The following is a 24,257-nucleotide window of genomic DNA, read 5'->3' as shown; positions in this document are numbered from 1 at the left end:
CCCCGCCTCCCCTTTCCAACTCCTAGGCAGACTATTATTTATTTAACATTACAGGTACACTTAAAAACTGAGTAAACAAGCCAACGACCTGCCTCCCCGATGGCCTTCTCTTTGCATTTTTTCCCCTCGCCTTTTTCTCCGGCGTTCTTCCGGCAGACTTTTTCAGAGGCGCAGTTCTTTATAAAGAAATGTAGAAACCTCTCTCGGCAGCCAGGAAGGAGTAGGTCAGTGTTACCGGCTTTTCCATTTTTCTTTTTCTCTTTGATGCTGAATGAATCCGACCTGATTATTCCATCTCAAGGTCATTCCGGGTTTAAATGGCATTGATCGACGACACGGCGAGCTGTTAACTGCTATTTTAGATTATTCCCTTCTTTGTGAAGCCTCTAATATCGTTACTAAAAAGGTGATCACTTTCTCTGCGCTAGACGTGGGACCCAAACTCAATTTTTTTTCTCTTATTTTTACTTCTGAGATGGTAATTTTGGCAAACTTGAAATATTTCTAGTGTTCTTCCGTACAGGCGGACATCAGGAGACCTTAGAACCGATGTATAAAGGCAAACTTCACAAGTAAATTCTCCTTAATGAAAAAAAATGTAATAAATATTTCAAATTAACTGCTTGCCGACCAGCCGCCGCAGTTTTACGTCGCGGCAGGTCGGGTCTGCTGGGTGAGAGCACGTAGATCTACATCATCTCTCCCAGCAGCCAATAGGGGCGCACCCCGCTTGCTCCTGACTCCCGCGCGCGTGCCCGGCGGTCGCGATCAACACCCGGCACCTGCGATCGCTCGTTACAGAGCGAGAACCGGGAGCTGTGTGTCTAAACACACAGCTCCCGGTCCTGTCAGGAGAGAAATGCCTGATTGTCTGTTCATACAATGTATGAACAGCGATCAGTCATTTCCCCTAGTGAGTCCACCCCCCCTACAGTTAGAACACACCCAGGGAACATACTTAACCCCTTCCCCGCCCCCTAGTGTTAACCCCTTTTTATAGTAGTCAATGCATTTTTATAGCACTGATCGCTATAAAAATGCCAATGGTCCCAAAAATGTGTCCGAAGTGTCCGCCATAATGTCGCAGTACCGAAAAAAAAAAAGCTGATCGCCGCCATTACTAGTAAAAAAAAAAAATAATAATAAAAATGCCATAAAACTACCCCCTATTTTGTAAACGCTATAACTTTTGCGCAAACCAATTAATAAACGCTTTTTGTTTGAGTTTTTCACCCCGCCTCCTTACCGGCGTAGATATATAAGCCGTGCTAATAGCAAATAGAATCGTTACAGCAAAATTAAAACAGAAAAATAAAATCCCAATGGTATCATCCTCAACAGCCAAACTAATAAAACGATCGTTATAGAGGAATAATATATAATTCCAGCATCTCCTCGTAGACTGAAGATCTGGCTTCAGAAAAGTTGGCTTTGGCGTTAAGGAAGCCATAATATTTGCATCAGGCGTATTACACGCCTCATAAACTCCAGTTATGGGAGTTTTATTACCGATCTTGGAAGACCTGAGAACGGCCATTTTAACTTTACTTACACTTGGCTTCTGAGATCGAATAAAGAATTAATGGCCGAGCCGGGACTGGAACCTTCACAAGGCCGAGTGACACATTTGGTCCCGAAAAAGGTCCAATTGTGTTCCTAACCATGGGAGGTTATGCTCTCGTCCTTCTTCCATTCTCTGGCCTATACTATGCAGAATTCCAAGTGTACCTGTCATTTCATGGAGAAGGTGGCAATCAAAAAGAACAATATTTTAAAGGAGGAGCTCAACTTTATTCCTATTTATTATAAAGGAGCTTCTAGACTTTCCAACATTGTTTGGGTGTAAATCAGGGGGTGTCAAACTCAATTTCATGGTGGGCCGCATCAGCATTATGATTGCCCTCAAAGGGCCGGTTGTATCTGTAAGATTAGATGTCCAGAGTATCCCCTCCCCCCCCCTTACATTGGATGCCAAGAGCCCCCCCACCGTCAGAAGTTGAGTCCCCCACTCTCCCTTACATCACAGTGCACCCCTCTTTTCTTATGCTGCTGCTGGGAAGAAGCTGGGTGCATTGCTTAACCACTTCCATACCAGGCACTTACGCACCTACCTGCCCAAGCCAATTTTTAGCTTTCAGCGCTGTCGCACTTTGAATGACAATTGCGCGGTCGTGCTACACTGTACCCAAACAATTTTTTTATCATTTTGTTCCCACAAATAGAGATTTCTTTTGGTGGTATTTTTTGCGCAACAACTAAAAAAAGACCGAAAATTTTGAAAAAAATTTAGTTTTTATTTTTTCCTGTTAGTTTTTTGGGTAAATAAGTACGTTTTCTACTTCCATTACGGGCACCAATGAGGTGGCACTGATGGGCACCGATGAGGTGGCACTGATGGGCACCGGTGAGGCGGCACTGATGGGCACCGGTGAGGCGGCACTGTTGGACACTGATAGGCGGCACTGATAGGCAGCGCTGGTATGCGGCACTGATGGGCACTCATAGGCGGCACTGATGGGCACTCATAGGCGGCACTAGGCACTCATAGGCGGCACAGATGGGCACTCATGGGCAGAACTTATGGGTGGCACTGATGGGTACTTATGGGTGGCACAGATGGGCACTGATAGGTGGGCACTGGGCATGGATGGGCACTGAGGGGTGGCACTGATGGACACTGAGGGGTGGCACTGATGGACACGGAGGGGTCCATGTTGCCAGTCAGTGTCCATTTGTGGGCACTGATTGGCATCTATTCTTTTTTTTTTTTTTTTACTGCCCTTTTTTTTTTACTGCACTTTTTTTGTTTTTATTTTATTTATTGCTCCTTTTTTTTTTTGTGCCGGAGGTTCTTTACCGAGATCGGAGATGCAGGGTGTCAGACTGACACCCCGCATCACCAATTGCCGCGCTGCGCGCCCCCACGGGTTCGCGCCGGCATGAAATCCTGCAGGACGTCAATAGATGTCCAGTCAGGATTTCACAACCACTTCCCGGACGTCAATTGTCCATTGACCGGGCGGGAAGTGGTTAAAAAGCAGAAAGTACAGGGTCTTGAGGAGGACCAGAGAAGGGCTGGAGCTGCAGGAGAGGTGCGAGGGCCACATGAAATGGCCTGGAGGGCCGGATTCGGCCCGCGGGCCTTGGGTTTGTCACCTATGGTGTAAAAGCTTCGGCCAATCACAAAACTTCAACCGTAATGGTGAAGAACAGACCTCGCCTTGTTTGGGTTGATCATCTCTGACCCGAGGTCACCTATTTGTAGGCCAAGTGACAGCGGGAAACAATTTGCGCAAAAATCTGCCAGAAATTGAAGAATGAGAACATGAGATGAAGAAACAAGAATATTGTTGAAATTTGTAGTGCGTGTGCATGTATATATATACACAGTATCTCACAAAAGTAAGTACACCCCCACTCACATTTTTGTACATCTTTTCTTGTATCTTTTTACAAGAGTGCCTATCAGTGCCGCCTCATGAGTGCCCATCAGTGCAGCCTCATCAGTGGGTCTCAGTGCAGCCTCATCAGTGGGTCTCAGTGCAGCCTCATCAGTGGGTCTCAGTGCAGCCTCATCAGTGGGTCTCAGTGCAGCCTCATCAGTGTAGCACGACCGCGCAATTGTCATTCAAAGTGTGACAGCGCTGAAAGTTGAAAATTGGCCTGGGCAGGGAGGGGGTGAAAGTGCCCGGTGTTGAAGTGGTTAAGCGAAGGGCAGATGGATTCCAGGAAGTAAATGCTACATAAATGATCTGCCCTTACTCAAGATGGCCGTAACTAAAAATGCTAGGGGGGGGGGGGAGAGGGTTCTCACTGTGGAACATGCAGATTCCTTGGCAGGTAAAGCAGCCCCTGTATATACAGTAAAACCTTGGTTTGAGAGTAACTTGGTTTGAGAGCGTTTTGGAAAACAAGCAAAAAGTTTTAATAAATTTTGACTTGATATACAAGCAATGTCTTGATATAAGAGTAGCGTCATGTGACAAGAGAGGAGCCTCTAAGTGTAGCAATATGGTTACATTTAATGAAGGGACAACATTTAGCAACTTATTGCTACACTAATGCCACATACACACGGTCGTTTTTTGTGATGAAAAAAAACGACATTTTTAAAAACGTAATTTACAATGACCGTGTGTGGGGGAAAAACATTGTTTTATGTCTTCTGAAAAACGACAAAAAAAAAATTCGAACATGCTTCAATTTTTTATGTCGTTTTTCAAAACGTCAATTTTTGTGTCATAAAAAATGACCGTGTGTAGCTAAAACTACATTTAAAACAACGTTTTTAAACCTGCGCATGCTCAGAAGCAAGTTATGACGCGAGCTTGAATGGAACAGAGTGGCGCCGTACGTGCTGAACGTAACCGCGATTTGCTAGAGCTTTTTGAAAAAACGATGGTGTGTATGCTCCATTTTTTTTTTTTCATGCTAAAAAATTACGTTTTTTTTCATCACCAAAAACGACCGTGTGTACGCGGCATTAGAGGCGCCTCTCTTCTCTTTTATGCCCTGTAAAAAAAAATGCTTTGATCTACAAGTGCTTTGGATTACAAGCATGTTTCTGGAACGAATTATCCTCGCAATCCGAGGTTTTACTGTACAGTTTATGGTACAGTTTGCCCCGGAGTTCATCTTTAACCACTTGCCGCCCTCCCTATAACAAAATGACGTCGACAAAGTGGTTTCAATATCCTGACTGGATGTCATATGAAATCCTCAGGATATTGAGCCGCTGCGCACCCCCCGGGGGCGTGCATCGCGGCGATCGTTTTTGCGTTGTCAGTCTGACACCCCGCAACACCGATCTAGGAAAGAGTCTCCGACGGAGACTCTTTACCACGTGATCAGCCGTGTCCAATCACGGCTGATCACGATGAAAACAGGAAGAGACGGTAATCGGCTTTTCCTCACTCGTGTCTGTCAGACGCGAGTAGAGGAGAGCCGATCAGCTGATCTTCTGACAGGGGGGTTTGGGCTGATCGATTATCAGCACAGCCCCCCCCCAGGATGCCCACACTGGACCACCAGGGATGCCCACCACAGGTATGCCACCCTAGACCATCAGGGATGACAATCAGAAATAATGGATGCCAATCAGTGCCCGCAATGGATGCCAATCGGAGAAAACGTACTTATTTACAATGTTTTATAACAGAAACAAAAAAAATATATGTTTCTAAATTTTCGGTCATTTTTTTTTTTTGCAGAAAATAAAAACCGCAGAGGTGATCAAATACCACCAAAAGAAAGCTCTATTTGTGGGGGGGGGGGGGGGGGAGACGCCAATTTTGTTTGGGAGCCACGTCGCACGACCGCGCAATTGTCAGTTAAACCGACGCAGTGGCGAATCGCAAAAAGGGGGCAAGGTCCTTAACCTGCATAATGGTACTGTACCTATCTAGCAAGGATCGCCTCACCCTGCGCACCCTTCAACTTACTGCTACGTAATAACGTATCCAAGGTAAGAAAGAGCCGACCTTCAGTTCAATCCAATATATAGCCAAAAACTCTCGAGGGCCTCGTTTTCCGGGTCCCAACCGGTGTCACATAGAATCCCCCCATCTTATATTAGCAGGAATAGAAGTGTGTGCACATGGGGGGGGGGGTTAGGAGAATAACACACATACTTGACATTCCCCTTTAAGGCACCCTTGGGCTGCTGGCAGTTATAGATCACTATGACAACCGTCAAGTCATAAAAAACAGTCACCGCGCCGCAGACTTCATGTATGAAGAGCGTGTTCAAGGTGAAACAACTTCTGAATCTTAACAGTTCCCCATCATATTGTCCAACCCGAGACGTTCCCGTATACAGGCAGACTATAACTGGGTGAGATTTTGTTTGCTAAAGAGCTGTGCATCATAAACAACTGACATTTTTTATTTTAAATATATATATATTTTTATATATTTATATATTTTTTTGTTTATTTGCATCTTAAAGCTTGTAATCTCCTCCAGCTGCTTTCTGCAACTTCTTCCCGTGACTGTGCACTCGGCTGCACATCATTGCCCTGGACCGGGTGACTGTGCACTCGGCTGCACATCATTGCCCTGGACCGGGTGACTGTGCACTCGGCTGCCCATCATTGCCCTGGACCGGGTGACTGTGCACTCGGCTGCACATCATTACCCTGGACCGGGTGACTGTGCACTCGGCTGCACATCATTACCCTGGACCGGGTGACTGTGCACTCGGCTGCACATCATTACCCTGGACCGGGTGACTGTGCCCTCGGCTGCACATCATTGCCCTGAACCGGGTGACTGTGCCCTCGGCTGCACATCATTACCCTGGACCGGGTGACTGTGCACTCGGCTGCACATCATTGCCCTGGACCGGGTGACTGTGCCCTCGGCTGCACATCATTGCCCTGGACCGGGTGACTGTGCACTCGGCTGCACATCATTGCCCTGGACCGGGTGACTGTGCACTCGGCTGCACATCATTACTCTAGACCGGGTGACTGTGCACTCGGCTGCACATCATTGCCCTGGACCGGGTGACTGTGCACTCGGCTGCACATCATTGCCCTGGACCGGGTGACTGTGCACTCGGCTGCACATCATTGCCCTGGACCGGGTGACTGTGCACTCGGCTGCACATCATTGCCCTGGACCGGGTGACTGTGCACTCGGCTCCACATCATCACCCTGGACCGGGTGACTGTGCACTCGGCTGCACATCATTGCCCTGGATCGGGTGACTGTGCACTCGGCTGCACATCATTGCCCTGGACCGGGTGACTGTGCACTCGGCTGCACATCATTACTCTAGACCGGGTGACTGTGCACTCGGCTGCACATCATTGCCCTGGACCGGGTGACTGTGCACTCGGCTGCACATCATTGCCCTGGACCGGGTGACTGTGCACTCGGCTGCACATCATTGCCCTGGACCGGGTGACTGTGCACTCGGCTGCACATCATTGCCCTGGACCGGGTGACTGTGCACTCGGCTCCACATCATCACCCTGGACCGGGTGACTGTGCACTCGGCTGCACATCATTGCCCTGGACCGGGTGACTGTGCACTCGGCTGCACATCATTGCCCTGGACCGGGTGTCTGTGCACTCGGCTGCCCATCATTGCCCTGGACCGGGTGACTGTGCCCTCGGCTGCACATCATTACCCTGGACCGGGTGACTGTGCACTCGGCTGCACATCATTACCCTGGACCGGGTGACTGTGCACTCGGCTGCACATCATTGCCCTGGACCGGGTGACTGTGCACTCGGCTGCACATCATTGCCCTGGACCGAGTGACTATGCACTCGGCTGCACATCATTGCCCTGGACCGGGTGATTGTGCACTCGGCTGCACATCATTACCCTGGACCGGGTGACTGCACTCGGCTGCACATCATTGCCCTGGACCGGGTTTGTGACATGGTGGACCAGGCTTGTGGAATGAGTCCACATGGGCATTTGTAGCCTCCACTGAGGGGAATAAGGTGCCGGGTGACAACACAAGAGCCCCAGTGGGAGATAGTGGTCACCAGTGGCGCCCGTCCGCATTCACAGACATGACTAGGGCATGATGGGAATTGTAGTTCCTGAACAACTTGGAGGGCCGTAGTTTGAAGACCCATGGTCTATGCTGTGCATGGTGTGACATCAGACCCCCTCACCCCCTGGCCTTCTGAAGCTCAAGAATGCTCTGTAAATAAATAGAGTTCTCTGAGGTCCCCAAACCAAAGAGCCAACTAAGGGGGAGTTGTGAGAGTGGGAGTTGTGGGAGTTGTGGCACTGTGACCTCACCCGGCTCACAGTGCCACTGGATGGCGTCACCACCCTGAAGCCACCACGGGATCCTATGTGGTCCCCCCCCCCTTCGGGGGTCCACTACCATGGTCCCCCTCGTGGAGGTTATCTGTGGCCCGAGATATCCCAATTCGGGCTCTCGTTCCCGGGGCCCCTTACACGTATTGCACTTCCTTGTATTCAAGAAGGTCCATTCGCCCACACACATACCCCCTGTCCGCCACTCGGGACCCTATGTGGTGGTTACCGTCCTCCCCGCTGGCCTGGTGAGGGAGACTTTTTAGACGCTCTTCTGATGAAGCGGCCGAAGCCGCGAAACTAGTTAAGAGACCTGATATGACTTTCAACTCATTGTGCTTCTCCCCCCCCCCCCCCTTGGGGACTACTATACTGGTGCTATGTTGGTCGTATATTGTTTGTTTTATTTTTTAATTTTGTACCCCCCCTGTGTCTTTATTGATACTGTACCCAATAAAAATGTCTTTTATTATTTACTTGTCTCTTTGTACACTGTATACCTATGCTACTAGTACCGCGATAGTCCAATAATGGCCCACAACTCCCCCTTAGTTGGCTCTTTGGTTTGGGGACCTCAGAGCCAAACTCTATTCATCTAGATTCTGGATGATGGTACGCCCCTTTAAATGTTTATTTATTTATACCCTCAGAGGTTACATATTAATGCTCTGTAAATGTTGTACTTTGAAGCTGTCGGAGAAGAGAGGGCTGTGGATAAACAGGTACAACGTATGTAGGAGGATTTGTGTATGGGCTAAGGATTGTCACCTCGCTGGGTATATAGAAGGGTTTACAAATACTTTACCAGTGCTTAAACCACATGTGAAAGCAATCAGCAGATCCGGAGGTAAAGGCAGCTGGAGTTATTGCCAAATCTTGAACACTTGGCCACTCCCACCAACATCTTCCCAGCCTTTGTATTGGCCAGTGAAGTCACCCGTCACATTACAGACCAATGGGCTTCCAAATTGCCCCTATGCACAGGGAGGGGAGGGTGATAGGGATGGTGAGTGTTACCTGGGGGGACGAGGACTGAGCTGAGCAGGTCTCTGTAGTCTGTATCACATGGTGCTATATTATATTATTTATAACCAATCTATACAATCTGGTACCAACCCTCTCCTGCTTCCGCCAGCATCTACCAACTGTACCAAGGCACCCCCTATAATACATCCCGAACTTGTGGGGTCCCCCCCCTATTTCCAGCACTGATCGCTCCCCCCCCCCCCCCCTCGAATGCCAGCATGAATGTTTGTCTTCTATTCTTTCTTTTTGTTCCTGTTTCATTTCCCTCTTGAAATATCATGCATGGCTTATTTTTCCTCTCCAGACTTCTTGTGCTTTAGGCGATTATATTTCCAAATTGTGTCTTTTCTTTTTTCTTCTTTTGCCTTTTTTTGCAGTTTTATTGTCATGTGCTGCCATCTAATGGTCAAAACACAGCACTGCGCTCCCATTTCAGATCAGCAGCTCACAATATTCACACCTAGAATGGGAAATAGAAATGTTCTGAGAATCCGAGGATCTCTCATCCGTGTTACCAGAACTGGCTTCATGTTCTTCTGTTTTATAGGTTGTTGGTTCACTGCCTGAATGCTTTGCTGCTTCTGAGGGTCAGACCATCCAATACTCGTATCTGGGAAAAGGGAAACTATAATAGCTACAATGGGGCACTATTCCTCCCACTGACACCAACGATGGGACACTATTCCTCCCACTAACACCAACGATGGGACACTATTCCTCCCACTGACACCAATGATGGGACACTATTCCTTCCACTGACACCAATGATGGGACACTATTCCTCCCACTGACACCAATGATGGGACACTATTCCTCCCACTGACACCAATGATGAGACACTATTCCTCCAACTGACACCAATGACGGGGCACTATTCCTCCCACTGATACCAATGTTAGGACACTATTCCTCCCACTGATACCAATGATGGGGCACTATTCCCCCCACTGACACCAATGATACTATTCCTCCCACTGACACCAATGATGGGACACTATTCCTCCCACTGACACCAATGATGGGGCACTATTCCTCCCACTGACACCAATGATGGGACACTATTCCTCCCACTGATACCAATGATGGGACACTATTCCCCCCACTGAAACCAATGACACTATTCCTCCCACTGACACCAATGATGGGACACTATTCCTCCCACTGACACCAATGATGGGACACTATTCCTCCCACTGACACCAATGATGGGACACTACTCCTCCCACTGACTCCAATGACACTATTCCTCCCACTGACACCCATCAATTGCAGCCACTGTACCCATCAATTGCAACCACTGTGCCCATCAAACACAGCTACTGTGCACATCAAATGCAGCTACTGTGCCCATCATCTTCCGCCACTGTACCCATCAAACGCAGCTACGGTGCCCATCAATTGCCGCCACTGTGCCCATCAATTGCCACCACCAGGGCAGGACTTAGGGTGGTGGGGGCCCCTGTCATTAGCCTGGCTGTCGGCTTTCTTCCCTTCAGCAGCCACAGTCCTCCACACACCGCTCCGGTTCCTCCTGCTTCCGTGCTGCCTCTTCTTGCAGTGCGGGAAAATTAACCCTTTCGCGGGACTGCGGGAAGAAGCTGTCTGTGCGGGAAAGTCCCCCAGAATCCGTGCGTGTTGGGAGGTATGCGCAGGGCCGCCATCAGGAATTTTGGGGCCCGGCCCTTACACAGCTTAAGGCATGGGCCCCCTTGTGCAGAGAACCGGGGGGGGGGGTACTGCCGCCTGAAACTGAGAAGCGGGGGGGGCCTTTAAAGAAAAATATATATATATATAAAAAAAGAGGGGTAGCCATCCGGGGGCCTGGGGTCCTCTGGGCCCTTTAATAAAAAGAAAAAAGAAACCTCTGGGCCCTTTAATAAAAAATATACGACCCTTTATGAACATTGGTGGGATGCCCCCTTACCCCCCACCTGGGTGCCCCATTACCTTCTTCACGTAGCAGAGTGATCCCCCCCCCAGGCAGACAACAACAACTGCACAAGCAGAACACATAGGTAGCCATCCGGGGGCCTGGGGTCCTCTGGGCCCTTTAATAAAAAGAAAAAAGAAACCTCTGGGCCCTTTAATAAAAAATATACGACCCTTTATGAACATTGGTGGGATGCCCCCTTACCCCCCACCTGGGTGCCCCATTACCTTCTTCACGTAGAAGAGTGATCCCCCCCCCCCAGGCAGACAGCAACAACAACTGCACAAGCAGAACACATTATTTTTATAGATCAGAACTGAGAAAAGAGCTTGAAAACGGAATTTTCCATCCTTGAGTGTGGAATTCGTCCGTTTCTCGATCCGTTGCCAATCTCTTCCTTCCTCCAGACAGGAGTTAATGGAGAGAGTTGAGAAGTTTGATAGCGACGTTATTGAACAGATGGCGCTCCTTCATTTCAGACTGACCCGCGGTTCCCGTGTGCATTTGTCTAATTGATATGTCATGTCAGCTGGTGTATAGACAATTTATTGCTCTTGTAGCTTTCTGGAAACTTGTGAAAGTCAAATGCTACGGCAACTCATAAGAGCATCTTCACGGTATTCTAGTTCTATAAAGGATAAGTATATGTTGGTAAAAATAAAAAAAATGCAAGCCTGCAAAAGGCTGCCTACGTGCTGCCAAACTATAAATATAAATGAGCCTCCGTCCCAGCAGAAAACCCTTTTCCCAAAGCCCTCCCTGTACAGGGTCTCTGCTGTATATACACCCTCCTGAGGAGGGCAGGGAGAAACTTGTACAAGTGGTAAGTTTCCACGAGGTGGCTCCTGCACAGGAAGGCTTCCTTCAACGGCCACCCAACAGGTGCTCAATAGCTCTGGCAAGGTGGGTCCCACACAGCAAGGCTTCCCTCTACAGCCATTCAACAGGCGGTCAGTAGTTCTGACGAGGCGGGTCTCGCACATGATGGCTTTCTTCAATGGTTACCCAACAGAAGCTCAATAGGTCTGGTGAGGCGGCTCCTGCCCAGCAAGGCTTCCCTCTACAGGCACCCAACAGGCGCTCAATAGCTCTGGCAAGATAGGGTACCACACAGCAAGGCTTCCCTCTTTGGCCACCCAACAGGAGCTCAGTAGCTATGGTGAGGTAGGTCCCACACACCAAGGCTTCACTCTACGGCAACCAAACATGAGGAGCTCAATAGCTCTGATGAGGCAGTTCACTGCACAGGAAGGCTTTCCTCAATTGCCACCCAACAGGTGCTCAACAGCTCTTGCGAGGTAGGTCCCACACAGACAGGCTTCCCTCTACTGTCACTTTACAGGAGCTAAATAGTTCTGGCGAGGCGGCTTTTGCATAGGATAGCTTCCCTCATTGGGTACCCAATAGGACCTTAATAATTTTGGTGAGGCGGCTCTTGCACGGCAACGGTTCCCTCAATGGATACCTAGCAGGTGATCAATAGCTCTGGCGAAGTAGGTCCCACACAGCAAGGCTTCCCTCCATGGCCACCCAACAGGAGCTCAAACGCTCTGGCGAGGTAGGTCCCACACACGACCACCCAACAGGAGCACAACAGCTCTGGCGAAGTAGGTCCCACACAGCAAGGCTTCCCTCTATGGATACCCAATAGGAGCTCAATAGGTCTGGCAAAGTGGCTCCTACACAGCAAGGCTTCCCTTAATGGGTACCCAACAGGAGCTTAATAGGTCTGGTGAGGTAGCTTCTGCACGCCAAGGGCTCCCTCAACAGGTACCCAGCACAGGTACAGCAACAGGTACACAGGGAGGCTTCCCTCAACAGCATCCAACAGATGCTCAACAGCTCTGGCGAAGTGGGCCCTACACAGGAAGGCTTTCCTCTATGGATACCCAACAGGAGCTCAATAGCTCTGGCGAGGGGGTTTGAATTTGTAGGGGGGTAGCTTAAGAGCTACTGTGAGGGGGTTTGAATTGGCTGGGAGTGTCTTAGCATCCATCTCTGGGAAGTTTTTCAACCATTCTTTATAAGGTATGGAAATCACCTTCACCTATAGAAAGGGCATTATTCAACTTTGGTAAAAGATATATAGATATATAGATGTCCCTTAACTGCATAGGTAGTTTTTTTGGGGTAAAGGTGAACTAACCCCTTAAGACAAACCATTTACCACAGACAGGGGTGCTTACAATGGTCAAAGTTTATCGATTTATGTAAAACTTTTATTTCAAAAGAGAAAAAAACAACATAAGGGTTTGCCTTCTCATCCTCATAATAAAGAGTCCATCAAACAAAAGGTGACTCCAGAGGTCCAAGTTTGTTCTGGGTGGTGCAAACCCAAAAGGGCCAACCAATTTGTGGTGGGATTTACTCTTCATCATGGCGGAAGAAGCTTTACATATCAACTACACCTTCATGTTTGCATTGAGAAGACGTTTGGATGAATTTCCCTCGGATTGCTGGTTTATTGGCTGCCCAGAAGATTGGCTGAGGTATCATTATAGGAGAAATATGAGATTAATGTTAGGAGATGTGATAAAGGTCGTCCAGCGTGGAGTCAGTCGGGTGCAGTAGACTAGAACATATTTCTAGAAGCCGTTATTATCATGACCTAGCCACAGCGCGAGTCCCGATATACCAGACAAAGGAAAACATAACCGGAATAGATGGTGCACCACCTCTCCCCAACGTGATGAGCTTCTAGGTAGCCCAAAAAATGTGTTTTCGGGGTACACCCAGTGTTTGGAGCCCTAGCTTACTCTTAGCCACCCAACAGCATTTACATTTCCAAGTTCCAACACCAAAAGTATTTTAAAAGAGCTCCCTAACCTTTGAAACGCGTAGGTCCGGTTCTGAATGGGCGTGTAATGTGCAGCTCTAACCACATAGGCCCGGATTTATATACATTGGCGCATATTTATGCCGAGGTAGCGCAGAGCGGCAAGCACCGAAATTCACAAAGCACTTGCCTCCCAAACTGCGCTGGGTTCCCTCGGCGTAAGCCGGCGTAGGTGAAAGTGGGCGTGAGCCATGCCAATGAGGCGTGACCCCATGCAAATGATGGGCCGAACGCCATAAAGATACGAATAACGAACGGTGCATGTGCCATCCCGTGGACGTATCCCAGTGTGCATGCTCAGAATCACGTCGGAACTACTCCCTAAGATACATCAAATCACTGCCTACGACGTGAACGTAACCTACGCCCAGCCATATTCACGTACTACTACGTAAACAACGTAAAATACGACGGCTTGAGTTCCCTGGTCCATACCTTTGCATGGGTTGCGCCTCATATATGGGGAATAACCTCCGCCAGATCCTGTGTTTCTCTGTGTGGCCGTGGCAAGGCTCGTCTCTGCCCCTTCCCTCGTCTCAGCAGTCAGCAGAAGAGAGGAGGACAAAGCTCCTCCAACAGATCCTGTGTTTCTCTGTGCAGCCGTGGCAAGGCTCGTCTCTGCCCCTTCCCTTGTCTCAGCAGTCAGCAGAAGAGAGGTGGACAGAACTCCTCCGCCAGATCCTGTGTTTCTCTGTGCGGCCGTGGCAAGGCTCATCTCTGCCCCTTCCCTTGTCTCAGCAGAAGAGAGGAGGACCGAGCTCCTCCGCCAGATCCTGTGTTTCTCTGTGCAGCCGTGGCAAGGCTCGTCTCTGCCCCTTCCCTTGTCTCAGCAGTCAGCAGAAGAGAGGAGGACAGAGCTCCTCCGCCAGATCCTGTGTTTCTCTGTGCGGCCGTGGCAAGGCTCGTCTCTGCCCCTTCCCTTGTCTCAGCAGTCAGCAGAAGAGAGGCGAACAGAACTCCTCCGCCAGATCCTGTGTTTCTCTGTGCAGCCGTGGCAAGGCTCATCTCTGCCCCTTCCCTTGTCTCAGCAGAAGAGAGGAGGACAGAGCTCCTCCGCCAGATCCTGTGTTTCTCTGTGTGGCCGTGGCAAGGCTCGTCTCTGCCCCTTCCCTTGTCTCAGCAGTCAGCAGAAGAGAGGAGGACAGAGCTCCTCCGCCAGATCCTGTGTTTCTCTGTGCGGCCGTGGCAAGGCTCATCTCTGCCCCTTCCCTTGTCTCAGCAGAAGAGAGGAGGACCGAGCTCCTCCGCCAGATCCTGTGTTTCTCTGTGCAGCCGTGGCAAGGCTCGTCTCTGCCCCTTCCCTTGTCTCAGCAGTCAGCAGAAGAGAGGAGGACAGAGCTCCTCCGCCAGATCCTGTGTTTCTCTGTGCGGCCGTGGCAAGGCTCGTCTCTGCCCCTTCCCTTGTCTCAGCAGTCAGCAGAAGAGAGGCGAACAGAACTCCTCCGCCAGATCCTGTGTTTCTCTGTGCAGCCGTGGCAAGGCTCATCTCTGCCCCTTCCCTTGTCTCAGCAGAAGAGAGGAGGACAGAGCTCCTCCGCCAGATCCTGTGTTTCTCTGTGTGGCCGTGGCAAGGCTCGTCTCTGCCCCTTCCCTTGTCTCAGCAGTCAGCAGAAGAGAGGAGGACAGAGCTCCTCTGCCAGATCCTGTGTTTCTCTGTGCGGCCGTGGCAAGGCTCATCTCTGCCCCTTCCCTTGTCTCAGCAGAAGAGAGGAGGACCGAGCTCCTCCGCCAGATCCTGTGTTTCTCTGTGCAGCCGTGGCAAGGCTCGTCTCTGCCCCTTCCCTTGTCTCAGCAGTCAGCAGAAGAGAGGAGGACAGAGCTCCTCCGCCAGATCCTGTGTTTCTCTGTGCGGCCGTGGCAAGGCTCGTCTCTGCCCCTTCCCTTGTCTCAGCAGTCAGCAGAAGAGAGGCGAACAGAACTCCTCCGCCAGATCCTGTGTTTCTCTGTGCAGCCGTGGCAAGGCTCATCTCTGCCCCTTCCCTTGTCTCAGCAGAAGAGAGGAGGACAGAGCTCCTCCGCCAGATCCTGTGTTTCTCTGTGTGGCCGTGGCAAGGCTCGTCTCTGCCCCTTCCCTTGTCTCAGCAGTCAGCAGAAGAGAGGAGGACAGAGCTCCTCTGCCAGATCCTGTGTTTCTCTGTGCAGCCGTGGCAAGGCTCATCTCTGCCCCTTCCCTTGTCTCAGCAGTCAGCAGAAGAGAGGAGGACAGAGCTCCTCCGCCAGATCCTGTGCTTTTTCGTGCAGTTGGAGTGAGGCTCAATCCTCTTTCAAAAGCCCTCCCTGTACAGGGTCTCTGCTGTATATACACCCTTCTGATAGGAGGGCAGGGGGAGACTTGTACAAGTGGTAAGTTTCCACGAGGTGGCTCCTGCACAGGAAGGCTTCCTTCAATGGCCACCCAACAGGAGCTCAATAGCTCTGGCGAGAAAGGTCCCACACAGCAAGACTTACCTCTACATCCACCCAACAGGAGCTCAATAGCTCTGGCGAGGAAGGCCCCATAAAGTAAGACTTACCTCTACATCTACCCAACAGGAGGTCAGTAGTTCTGACAAGGCGGGTCTCGCACATGATGGCTTCCTTCAATGGCCACCCAACAGGAGCTCAATAGCTCAGGCGAGGGAGGCCCCACACAGAAAGGCTTCCTTCAATGGCCACCCAACAGGACCTCAATAGCTCTGGCAAGGAAGGTCCCATAAAGTAAGACTTACCTCTACATCCACCCAACAGGAGGTCAGTAGTTCTGACAAAACGGGTTTCGCACATGATGGCTTCCTTCAATGGCCACCCAACAGGAGCTCAATAGCTCAGGCGAGGGAGGCCCCACACAGAAAGGCTTCCTTCAATGGCAACCCAACAGGAGCTCAATAGCTCTGGCAAGGAAGGTTCCATAAAGTAAGACTTAAAGCAGTTCTCCAACCTAAAGTGAAGTCCCGCTGATCGGAACCCTCCCCCCCTCCGGTGTCACATTTGACACCTTTCAGGGGGGAGGGGGGTGCAGATACCTGTCTAAAGACAGGTATTTGCACCCACTTCCGGCCCGGCATTTACGGGCAAAAGACGGGCATTCCGTCACATCCCCCCCCCCCCCCCCCCGTTGTGTGCTGGGAACACTCGGCTCCCAGCACACAGCGGGAGCCAATCGGCGGGCGACGGCGCGACTCGCGCATGCGCCGTAGGGAACCGGGCAGTGAAGCCGCAGCGCTTCACTTCCTGGTTCCCTCAGCGTGGATGGCGGGGGGAGCAGCAGGGTGACGAGCGATCGCTCGTGCTCTGCTGCGGACGGCGCTGGACTCCAGGACAGGTAAGTGTCCTTATATTAAAAGTCAGCAGCTGCAGTATTTGTAGCTGCTGGCTTTTAATATTTTTTTGGGGTGGAACATCCGCTTTAAGTCTACATCCACCCAACAGGAGCTCAATAGCTCAGGCGAAGGAGGCCCCACACAGAAAGGCTTCCCTCAATGGCCACCCAACAGGACCTCAATAGCTCTGGTGAGGAAGGTCCCACAAAGTAAGACTTACCTCTACATCCACCCAACAGGAGGTCAGTAGTTCTGACAAGGCGGGTCTTGCACATGATGGCTTTCTTCAATGGCCACCCAACAGGAGCTCTGGCGAGGAAGGCCCCACACAGAAAGGCTTCCCTCAATGGCCACCCAACAGGAGCTCAATATCTCTGGCGAAGTAGGTCCCAGCCAGCCGAGATTCTCCTTCCTGATTGACTGAGACACCGCAGCGGCGCCATTGGCTGCTGCTGCTGCTGTCCATCAAAGTCGGCTAGCCAATCAGGGGAGAGAAAGGGGCCGGGCTCCATGTCTGAATGGATACACGGAGCTGTGACTCGGCTTGAGTGCCCCCATAACCAAGCTGCTTGCTGTGGGGGCACTGAAGAGGGAGGGAGGGGTCAGGACCACAGAAGAGGGATCCGAGAAGAGGAGGATCCGGGCTGCTCTGTGCTAATTTATTACAGAGCAGGTAAGTATTACATGTTTGTTATTTTTATAGGGGGGGGAAATTTGACTTTACAATCACTTTAACTTATAGTGTGTCTTGACTTTTTACAACGTGGCCGAATTCCTGGAATTTAGCTTTAAAGGCATTTTTTTTTAAATGGAAGCCGTGTCTCCTGTCCTGCCAGAAGGAGATGTGCTGTGGGGCAGAGCTGTGAAAAATCTCAGAACTGGATGGACAGAAGTACAAACACAGAGATGCATGTTACCTGAGTATTCAGAGATCTAAAATAAAGTCCACTTACCGTCCCCCAGAGTAGCTTTCTTCTTGGATTGGACGAGCTCCTGCAGGGCGGACTCATGGCCATCAAGCTGATGTTCTGACCGTAAACTAAAGTTAAAGAGCAGCGTCCCGCCTTCCACTTGCTGCACCTGATTGGACGAAAAGAAAGGTCAGGAACAGGAAGGCTACTACGATATGTACACTAAAGGCCAACAGTGGCCTCTGAAGAGCAATCTGCATTTGGATATCTCTTCAGGGCGCCTTTATTCAGGTGAATGGGTCACGTTCAGCGGCGGAACTTCCTTCTAAACATGCCAGTTGGGATCAGTTTTGCTGCATCGGAGCTTTGGCACCTCCTCTGCTGCCCTTGCAGTTTAGGGGGGGGGGGGTGTTAAAAATGCAGATCCACCACGTTTTTACCCCCCAAACCACAAATGTAAATAAGGCCTAAGGGTTCCTTCACGCAGGCAGACAGGGGCTGGGAAAAAATCAGGCGACTGAGCGGCGGTTTTTATAAGCTTGCCCGTTGACACCAAAGGGGGCCGCGCGCTCCTGAACTCTGCACGTGGCGCACCCCTGAACTCCGCACGTGGCGCACCCCTGAACTCTGTACTCTGTACGTAGCGCGCCCCTGAATTCTGCACGTGGCGCACCCCTGAACTCTGTACTCTGTACGTAGCGCGCCCCTGAATTCTGCACGTAGCGCGCCCCTGAACTCTGCACGTAGCGCGCCTCTGAACTCTGCACGTAGCGCGCCCCTGAACTCTGCACTGTGCCCATTGATGCCACTGCGCCCTTTGTCACCACTGTGCCCATTGTCACCACTGTGCCCTTTGTCACCACTGTGCCCATTGATGCCACTGCGCCCTTTGTCACCACTGTGCCCATTGATGCCACTGTGCCCATTGTCACCACTGTGCCCTTTGTCACCACTGTGCCCATTGATGCCACTGCACCCTTTGTCACCACTGTGCCCATTGATGCCACTGTGCCCATTGTCACCACTGTGCCCTTTGTCACCACTGTGCCCTTTGTCGCCTCTGTGCCCATTGTCGCCGCTGTGCCCTCTAAAATGCACTTACCTTACTCCTTCCACGTCCCTCGATGTCTTCTCCCGCCTTGGTGATGCTTCAGCCAATCAGGTTACCGATAACCAGAATCGGGGAACCTGATTGGCTGAGACGGCCGTCAGTCTTATCCAAGGGACGCACCCCCCGTACATTCCAAGGATAAGCTTCCGGGAGCCGATGGCTGTACTCAGAAAGCCTATCAGAGCCGCACAGCCAACCAGCTGCCGTTATTCAGGTGGCCGGCGCTCAATTTCCGGCCATCTCTGAATAGACCAGCAGCAGCGGCGACAATAACATAAATTTGTGCAATGCAAGAATGTTTGTTATTAGACTCAGTGGCGGGCGAGAGCCAGAGGGGGCGGGGCTCCACGCCCTCTATGGACGGACCGCCACGGATTGGTTCTCTTTGTTAAGACCAAGTATTATCTACAGTAGAAGACCAGCAATTATTTTGTATAAACCCAATCATACCATTTGTTTGCATCATTGTTACCTCATCTGAGCTCATGTTGGTGGGCGGGATCTTGTAGACGAGATTATTGCTGGGATTGGCTGGTGGTCCACCTTGGAGAGGTACAGTCACTTCTGTTGTCCCGGCACTTAGCAAGGGGTTCCAGGAGGCCCAGCGTATCACCCGCATGTAAGACGTATTGGACAGAACCGATGCAGAGGGAATCTAAATAAAAACATTTGAGAGAAAAAAAATATATAAGGCAGTAAGGCAGGGCTCGACAAATCCCGGTCGCCATGGCTACTATGAAATGGGGTTCTGGCGACTTGGCTTGGAAGGGGGGGGCGTGTGAGCTGGTGCCATCTGGTGGTGAGCCATTGGTATTACAAGTTATTACCAACAGATGTGTGAGCTGGCGCCATCTGGTGGTGAGCCGTTGGTATTACAAGTTATTACCACCAGATGTGTAAGATGGCGCCATCTGGTGGTGGCCGTTGGTATTACAAGTTAAGCATTACAAGTTAAACAGCAATTCTAATGTCATTTTTCACTATTTTTCACTGCCATCTTCTTCCCTCTAATTAGAACCCCCAAACATTATATATATTTTTTATCCTGACACCCTAGAGAATAAAATGGCAATCGTCGCAATACTTTCTGTCACACCGTATTTGCGCAGCGGTCTTACAAGCGCACTTTTTTGGGAAAAAATTACACTTTTTTTAATTAAAAAATAAGACAACAGTAAAGTTATCCCCATTTTTTTTTAATATTATGAAAGATAATGTTACGCCGAGTAAATTCATACCCAACATGTCACGCTTCAAAATTACGTCCGCTCGTGGAATGGCGACAAACTTTTACCCTTTAAAATCTCCATAGGCGATGTTTAAAAAATTCTACAGGTTGCTTGTTTTGAGTTACAGAGGAGGTCTAGGGCTAGAATTATTGCTCTCGCTCTAACGATCGCGCCGATACCTCACTTGTGTGGTTTGAACACCGTTTACATATGCGGGCGCTGCTCACGTATGTGTTCGCTTCTGCGCGCAAGCTCGTGGGGACGGGCGCGTTTTCTGGCTCCTAACTTTAGCTGGCTCCTAGATTCCAAGCAAATTTGTCAACCCCTGCAGTAAGGCAACGGTACAGGTCAGCCCTAGACAGACTCATCAGCTCTGGTTACAGCGCCGTCATCATTATACATAAAACTCCATCACAAATCCCGACATACATGTGGAATTAATAGAACATTTATTTATTTCCTCATTTGCAATTTTCTGGACAGATGACAGCTACAAAGTATCCGATAAAAATACAAAAAAATGCAACAACTTCACCCGGGAAAATCCTAAGTGATATTTTGGACGATTCCTTCCACCGACGGCCTGTCGGGGGTGCCATCCACGTCGCCATAATTGGTGATAAAGCAGCGGTGCTGTTCATTATAGGCGGTAGTTAAGTGTTATGCTGGCGTTTCATTCCTGAAATGAATATGCTGCATCTTCTCCGGGTAATATTTCCTTTTTTGCATTGAGACGTATAAATGGAAACCATTCCTCAGGAGGATCTGCACTCGGCTTTCCTAGTGTTGCCTTGTCATCCGTTTTGTATGTGGAATTTAAAAAGGAACTCCACTTTTGTTGGGGGGGGGGGAAGCCTCCCCCTCTAGGTGATCTCTGTACATTGCAGGGATTGTAACAAACTTTATAGCAGATTCCGACCTTTCGACCTTTCGTGTCCATGGGGATGTGAATGGAAGCGACTTTATAATTATTAATCAGCTGCTGCACCTGCAGGGCTCTAGTCAGGGGCAGGGTGTGTACATCCCTTTAGATGTCATTTCCTTTTGGATTTTTCTCACCAAAAAAATGAGGTTTTTGTTGCAGGAGATGCCCAAAACCTGACTTGTATCTTATAGGTAGATTCACATACCTGGCCGCAACTTTAAGGCGGCGTAGCTTAAGGCATTTAAGCTACGCCGCCGTAAGTTAGTGAGGAAAGTACATGATTCACAATGTACTTGCCCGCTAAGTTACGGCGCCGTAGCCTAAAGCGGGCGAGCGTAAGGGCGCCTAATTCTAATTTGTCTAAGGGGGCGTGTTTTATGTTTTGACGTTTTTGACGTTTTTTTTCAACTGCGCATGCGCTGGGCGCCTACATTTCCCAGTGTGCATTGCAGCTAAGTCTGACGCACGGGCCTATTGATTTCGACATGGACGTAAACTACGTAAATCCCTATTCACGGACGACTTAGGCAAACGACGTAAACATTTCAAATTTTGAAGTGGGAACGGCGGCCATACTTTAACATTGGCTACGCCACCTAGGGCCCAGCTTTAACTTTAGGCGGCCTATCTCTTACGTAAACGGCGTAAATGTACTGCGGCGGCCGGGCGTACGTTCGTGAATAGGCGTATCTAGTGATTTGCATATTCTACGCCGACCGCAATGGAAGCGCCACCTAGCGGCCAGCAGAAATATTGCAACCTAAGATAGGACGGCGCAGGCCGCCGTATCTTAGATATGTTTAAGCGTATCTCTGTTTGAGAATACACTTAAACTTAGGTCGGCGCAGATTCTGAGTTAGGTCGGCGTATCTACTGATAAGCCTAACTCTACCTGAATCCACCTATATGTGCAGACTTCTGGGAACATCAGTGAGCCAATCACACAAGCAGGAAATAACAATTCTAGGGGGGTGTTCTGTATACCATCTGTGTACAGAGCGCCTCCAGGTGGCCATATTGCATTTTACAGAAAATTACAGCGACTGCGGATTGGAAAGGAAAGGGAACTATTAAGTCTGACTCTTTCCATCCTCCCTTTTTTTTTTGTTGGGGGGGGGGGGGGGAGTAGTATTATTTAGAAAGGATGTGAAGGTAATAGAAGGAAAAGGGAATTCACACGGAATTAATGAATCGTTTAGGAGATAATATAAGATGGTAGTATCAAAAATTGTATATTAACCACTTAAGACCCGGACCTTTAGGCAGGTTAAGGACCTGGCCAGTTTTTGCGATTCGGCACTGCGTCGCTTTAACTGACAATTGCGCGGTCGTGCGGCGTGGCTCCCAAACAAAATTGGCGGCCTTTTTTCCCCCACAAATAGAGCTTTCTTTTGGTGGTATTTGATCACCTCTGCGGTTTTTATGTTTTGCGCTATAAACAGAAATGCAATATTTTTTACTTTTTGCTATAATAAATATCCCCAAAAATATATTAAAAAAAATTTTTCATCAGTTTAGGGCGATACGTATTCTTCTACCTATTTTTGGTAAAAAAATTGCAATAAGCGTTTATCGATTGGTTTGCGCAAAATTTATAGCATTTACAAAATAGGGGATAGTTTTATTGCATTTTTATTATTTTTTTTTTTTTTTACTACTAATGGCGGCGATCAGCGATTTTTTTTCGTGACTGCCACATTATGGCGGACACTTCGGACAATTTTGACACATTTTTGGGACCATTGTTATTTTCACAGCAAAAAATGCATTAAAAATGCCCTGATTACTGTGAAAATTATAATTTCAGTTTGGGAGTTAACCACAAGGGGGCGCTGAAGTTGTTAAGTGTGACCTCATCTGTGTTTCTAACTGTAGGGGGGTGTGGCTGTAGGTGTGACGTCATTTATTGTGGTTCCCTATATTAGGGAACACACGATCGATGACGGCGCCACAGTGAAGAACGTTCTTCAGCTCCGGGGACCGATCGCGGGACTCCAGCGGCAATCAGGTCCGCGGGTCCCGCGGCCGCGGTCACGGAGCTTCGGACGACCCATGGCTGGGCACTTAAAGAGGACGTACCTGTACGTGCTTGTGCCCAGCTGTGCAATTCTGCCAACGTATATTTGCAGGAGGCGGTCCTTAAGTGGTTAAGATATTCTAAAATTTCCCAAGTTGTGGGGACCCCTAACAGTAAAATTATATTTGTAGCGTGGGTTGTCAGCACCCAAGGCATGACAAGTAATTTGTGCCTAAACCACAGACATTTAGCGCTCCCTGTGTCCTTTTAATGGCAACTATAATCACTCTGTGTCTCCGACTTTGTGGTGTCTCGCAGCAGTGACACCTATGCCGAAATCAGGAGATGGGGTCTCCTCCAGCCCCTCCCACTTCACATTCCTCACCAGTCAGCTGACATCTAGTCTCTGCCCCCAGCCATGCTGTGAACTGAGTGGGTGCCTGCAAAGAGGCTGAGTGGGCAGGCCGCGGGCTCCAGGGACAGCCCAGGATTCGGTGACCCCTGGCAAATTATCATTTGACCCCCGAGGGGGTCCCGACCCCCAGGTTGAGAACCACTGCCCTAACCCCGAGTGTATCTCCACTTAGTGACTCCCCCCACCCTAAAACCCCTACATTTTCCAGATCCCGCTCGGTTTGTCGGAAAAAGGGTAAAAAAACATTTTTTAGGCTCGCTCGCCCCGTAGAAACTCATAGGACACGGGGGCTGCCTGGGTGAATCATGTTACTCTTTGGATTCTGGTCATGAAACCCATAATATGAAGACCCTCTGCATCCAGGACATCCTCGTTATTGGACTGATGAAGCCCGGGCCTATCTGTGTTCCTCATCAGGGGGTCATTGCTGCAGTCAGTCTATTGTTCTTTACAGTAAACTGTCAGGCGGATTAATAAGACAACCGAGCAGCCGATCATTCGGTGGAACACAAAGGCGACTTTTATGAAGCGGCGTCTTTGGCATCACAGTCGTGTTTGCGGCTCTTTTCATATGCAGTACAGCGTCAGACATATGTCCGGGGATAACAAAGGGAACGTCGGCGAGTGTTGTGCGTCGCTCCGAAACTTGAAACAAAATCAGCTTTCACAGCAGATCAGAGTTTTCCTTTCTTTTACGTTTACATCTCGTTTCCGTTTTATTCTCTTGATTCAGGAAGAGAACAATGGAAGTTCGTTGGCACAGACATTTATC

The 24,257-nt window shown here is 49.6% G+C and overlaps 1 protein-coding gene across 1 annotated transcript in view; it reads right to left on the bottom strand.

Annotated features, from left to right (window-relative positions):
* NPHP4 (nephrocystin 4) overlaps positions 1-24,257 on the bottom strand; it is a 268,250-nt gene that overhangs the window by 133,801 nt on the left and 110,192 nt on the right. Inside the window, exons 10-11 of the mRNA XM_040326547.1 lie at positions 19,372-19,554; positions 17,831-17,957 (exon numbers count right to left, since the gene is read on the bottom strand). Coding sequence (XP_040182481.1) covers positions 17,831-17,957; positions 19,372-19,554 — 310 coding nt within the window. The remainder of the gene's footprint in view (positions 1-17,830; positions 17,958-19,371; positions 19,555-24,257) is intronic.

The sequence above is a fragment of the Rana temporaria genome, chromosome 10, assembly GCF_905171775.1.
Source record: "Rana temporaria chromosome 10, aRanTem1.1, whole genome shotgun sequence".
In the NCBI taxonomy this organism is placed as follows: Eukaryota; Metazoa; Chordata; class Amphibia; order Anura; family Ranidae; genus Rana; species Rana temporaria.
Note: the sequence above shows the minus strand (reverse complement) of the source record. Positions and strands in the feature narration are given on the sequence as shown.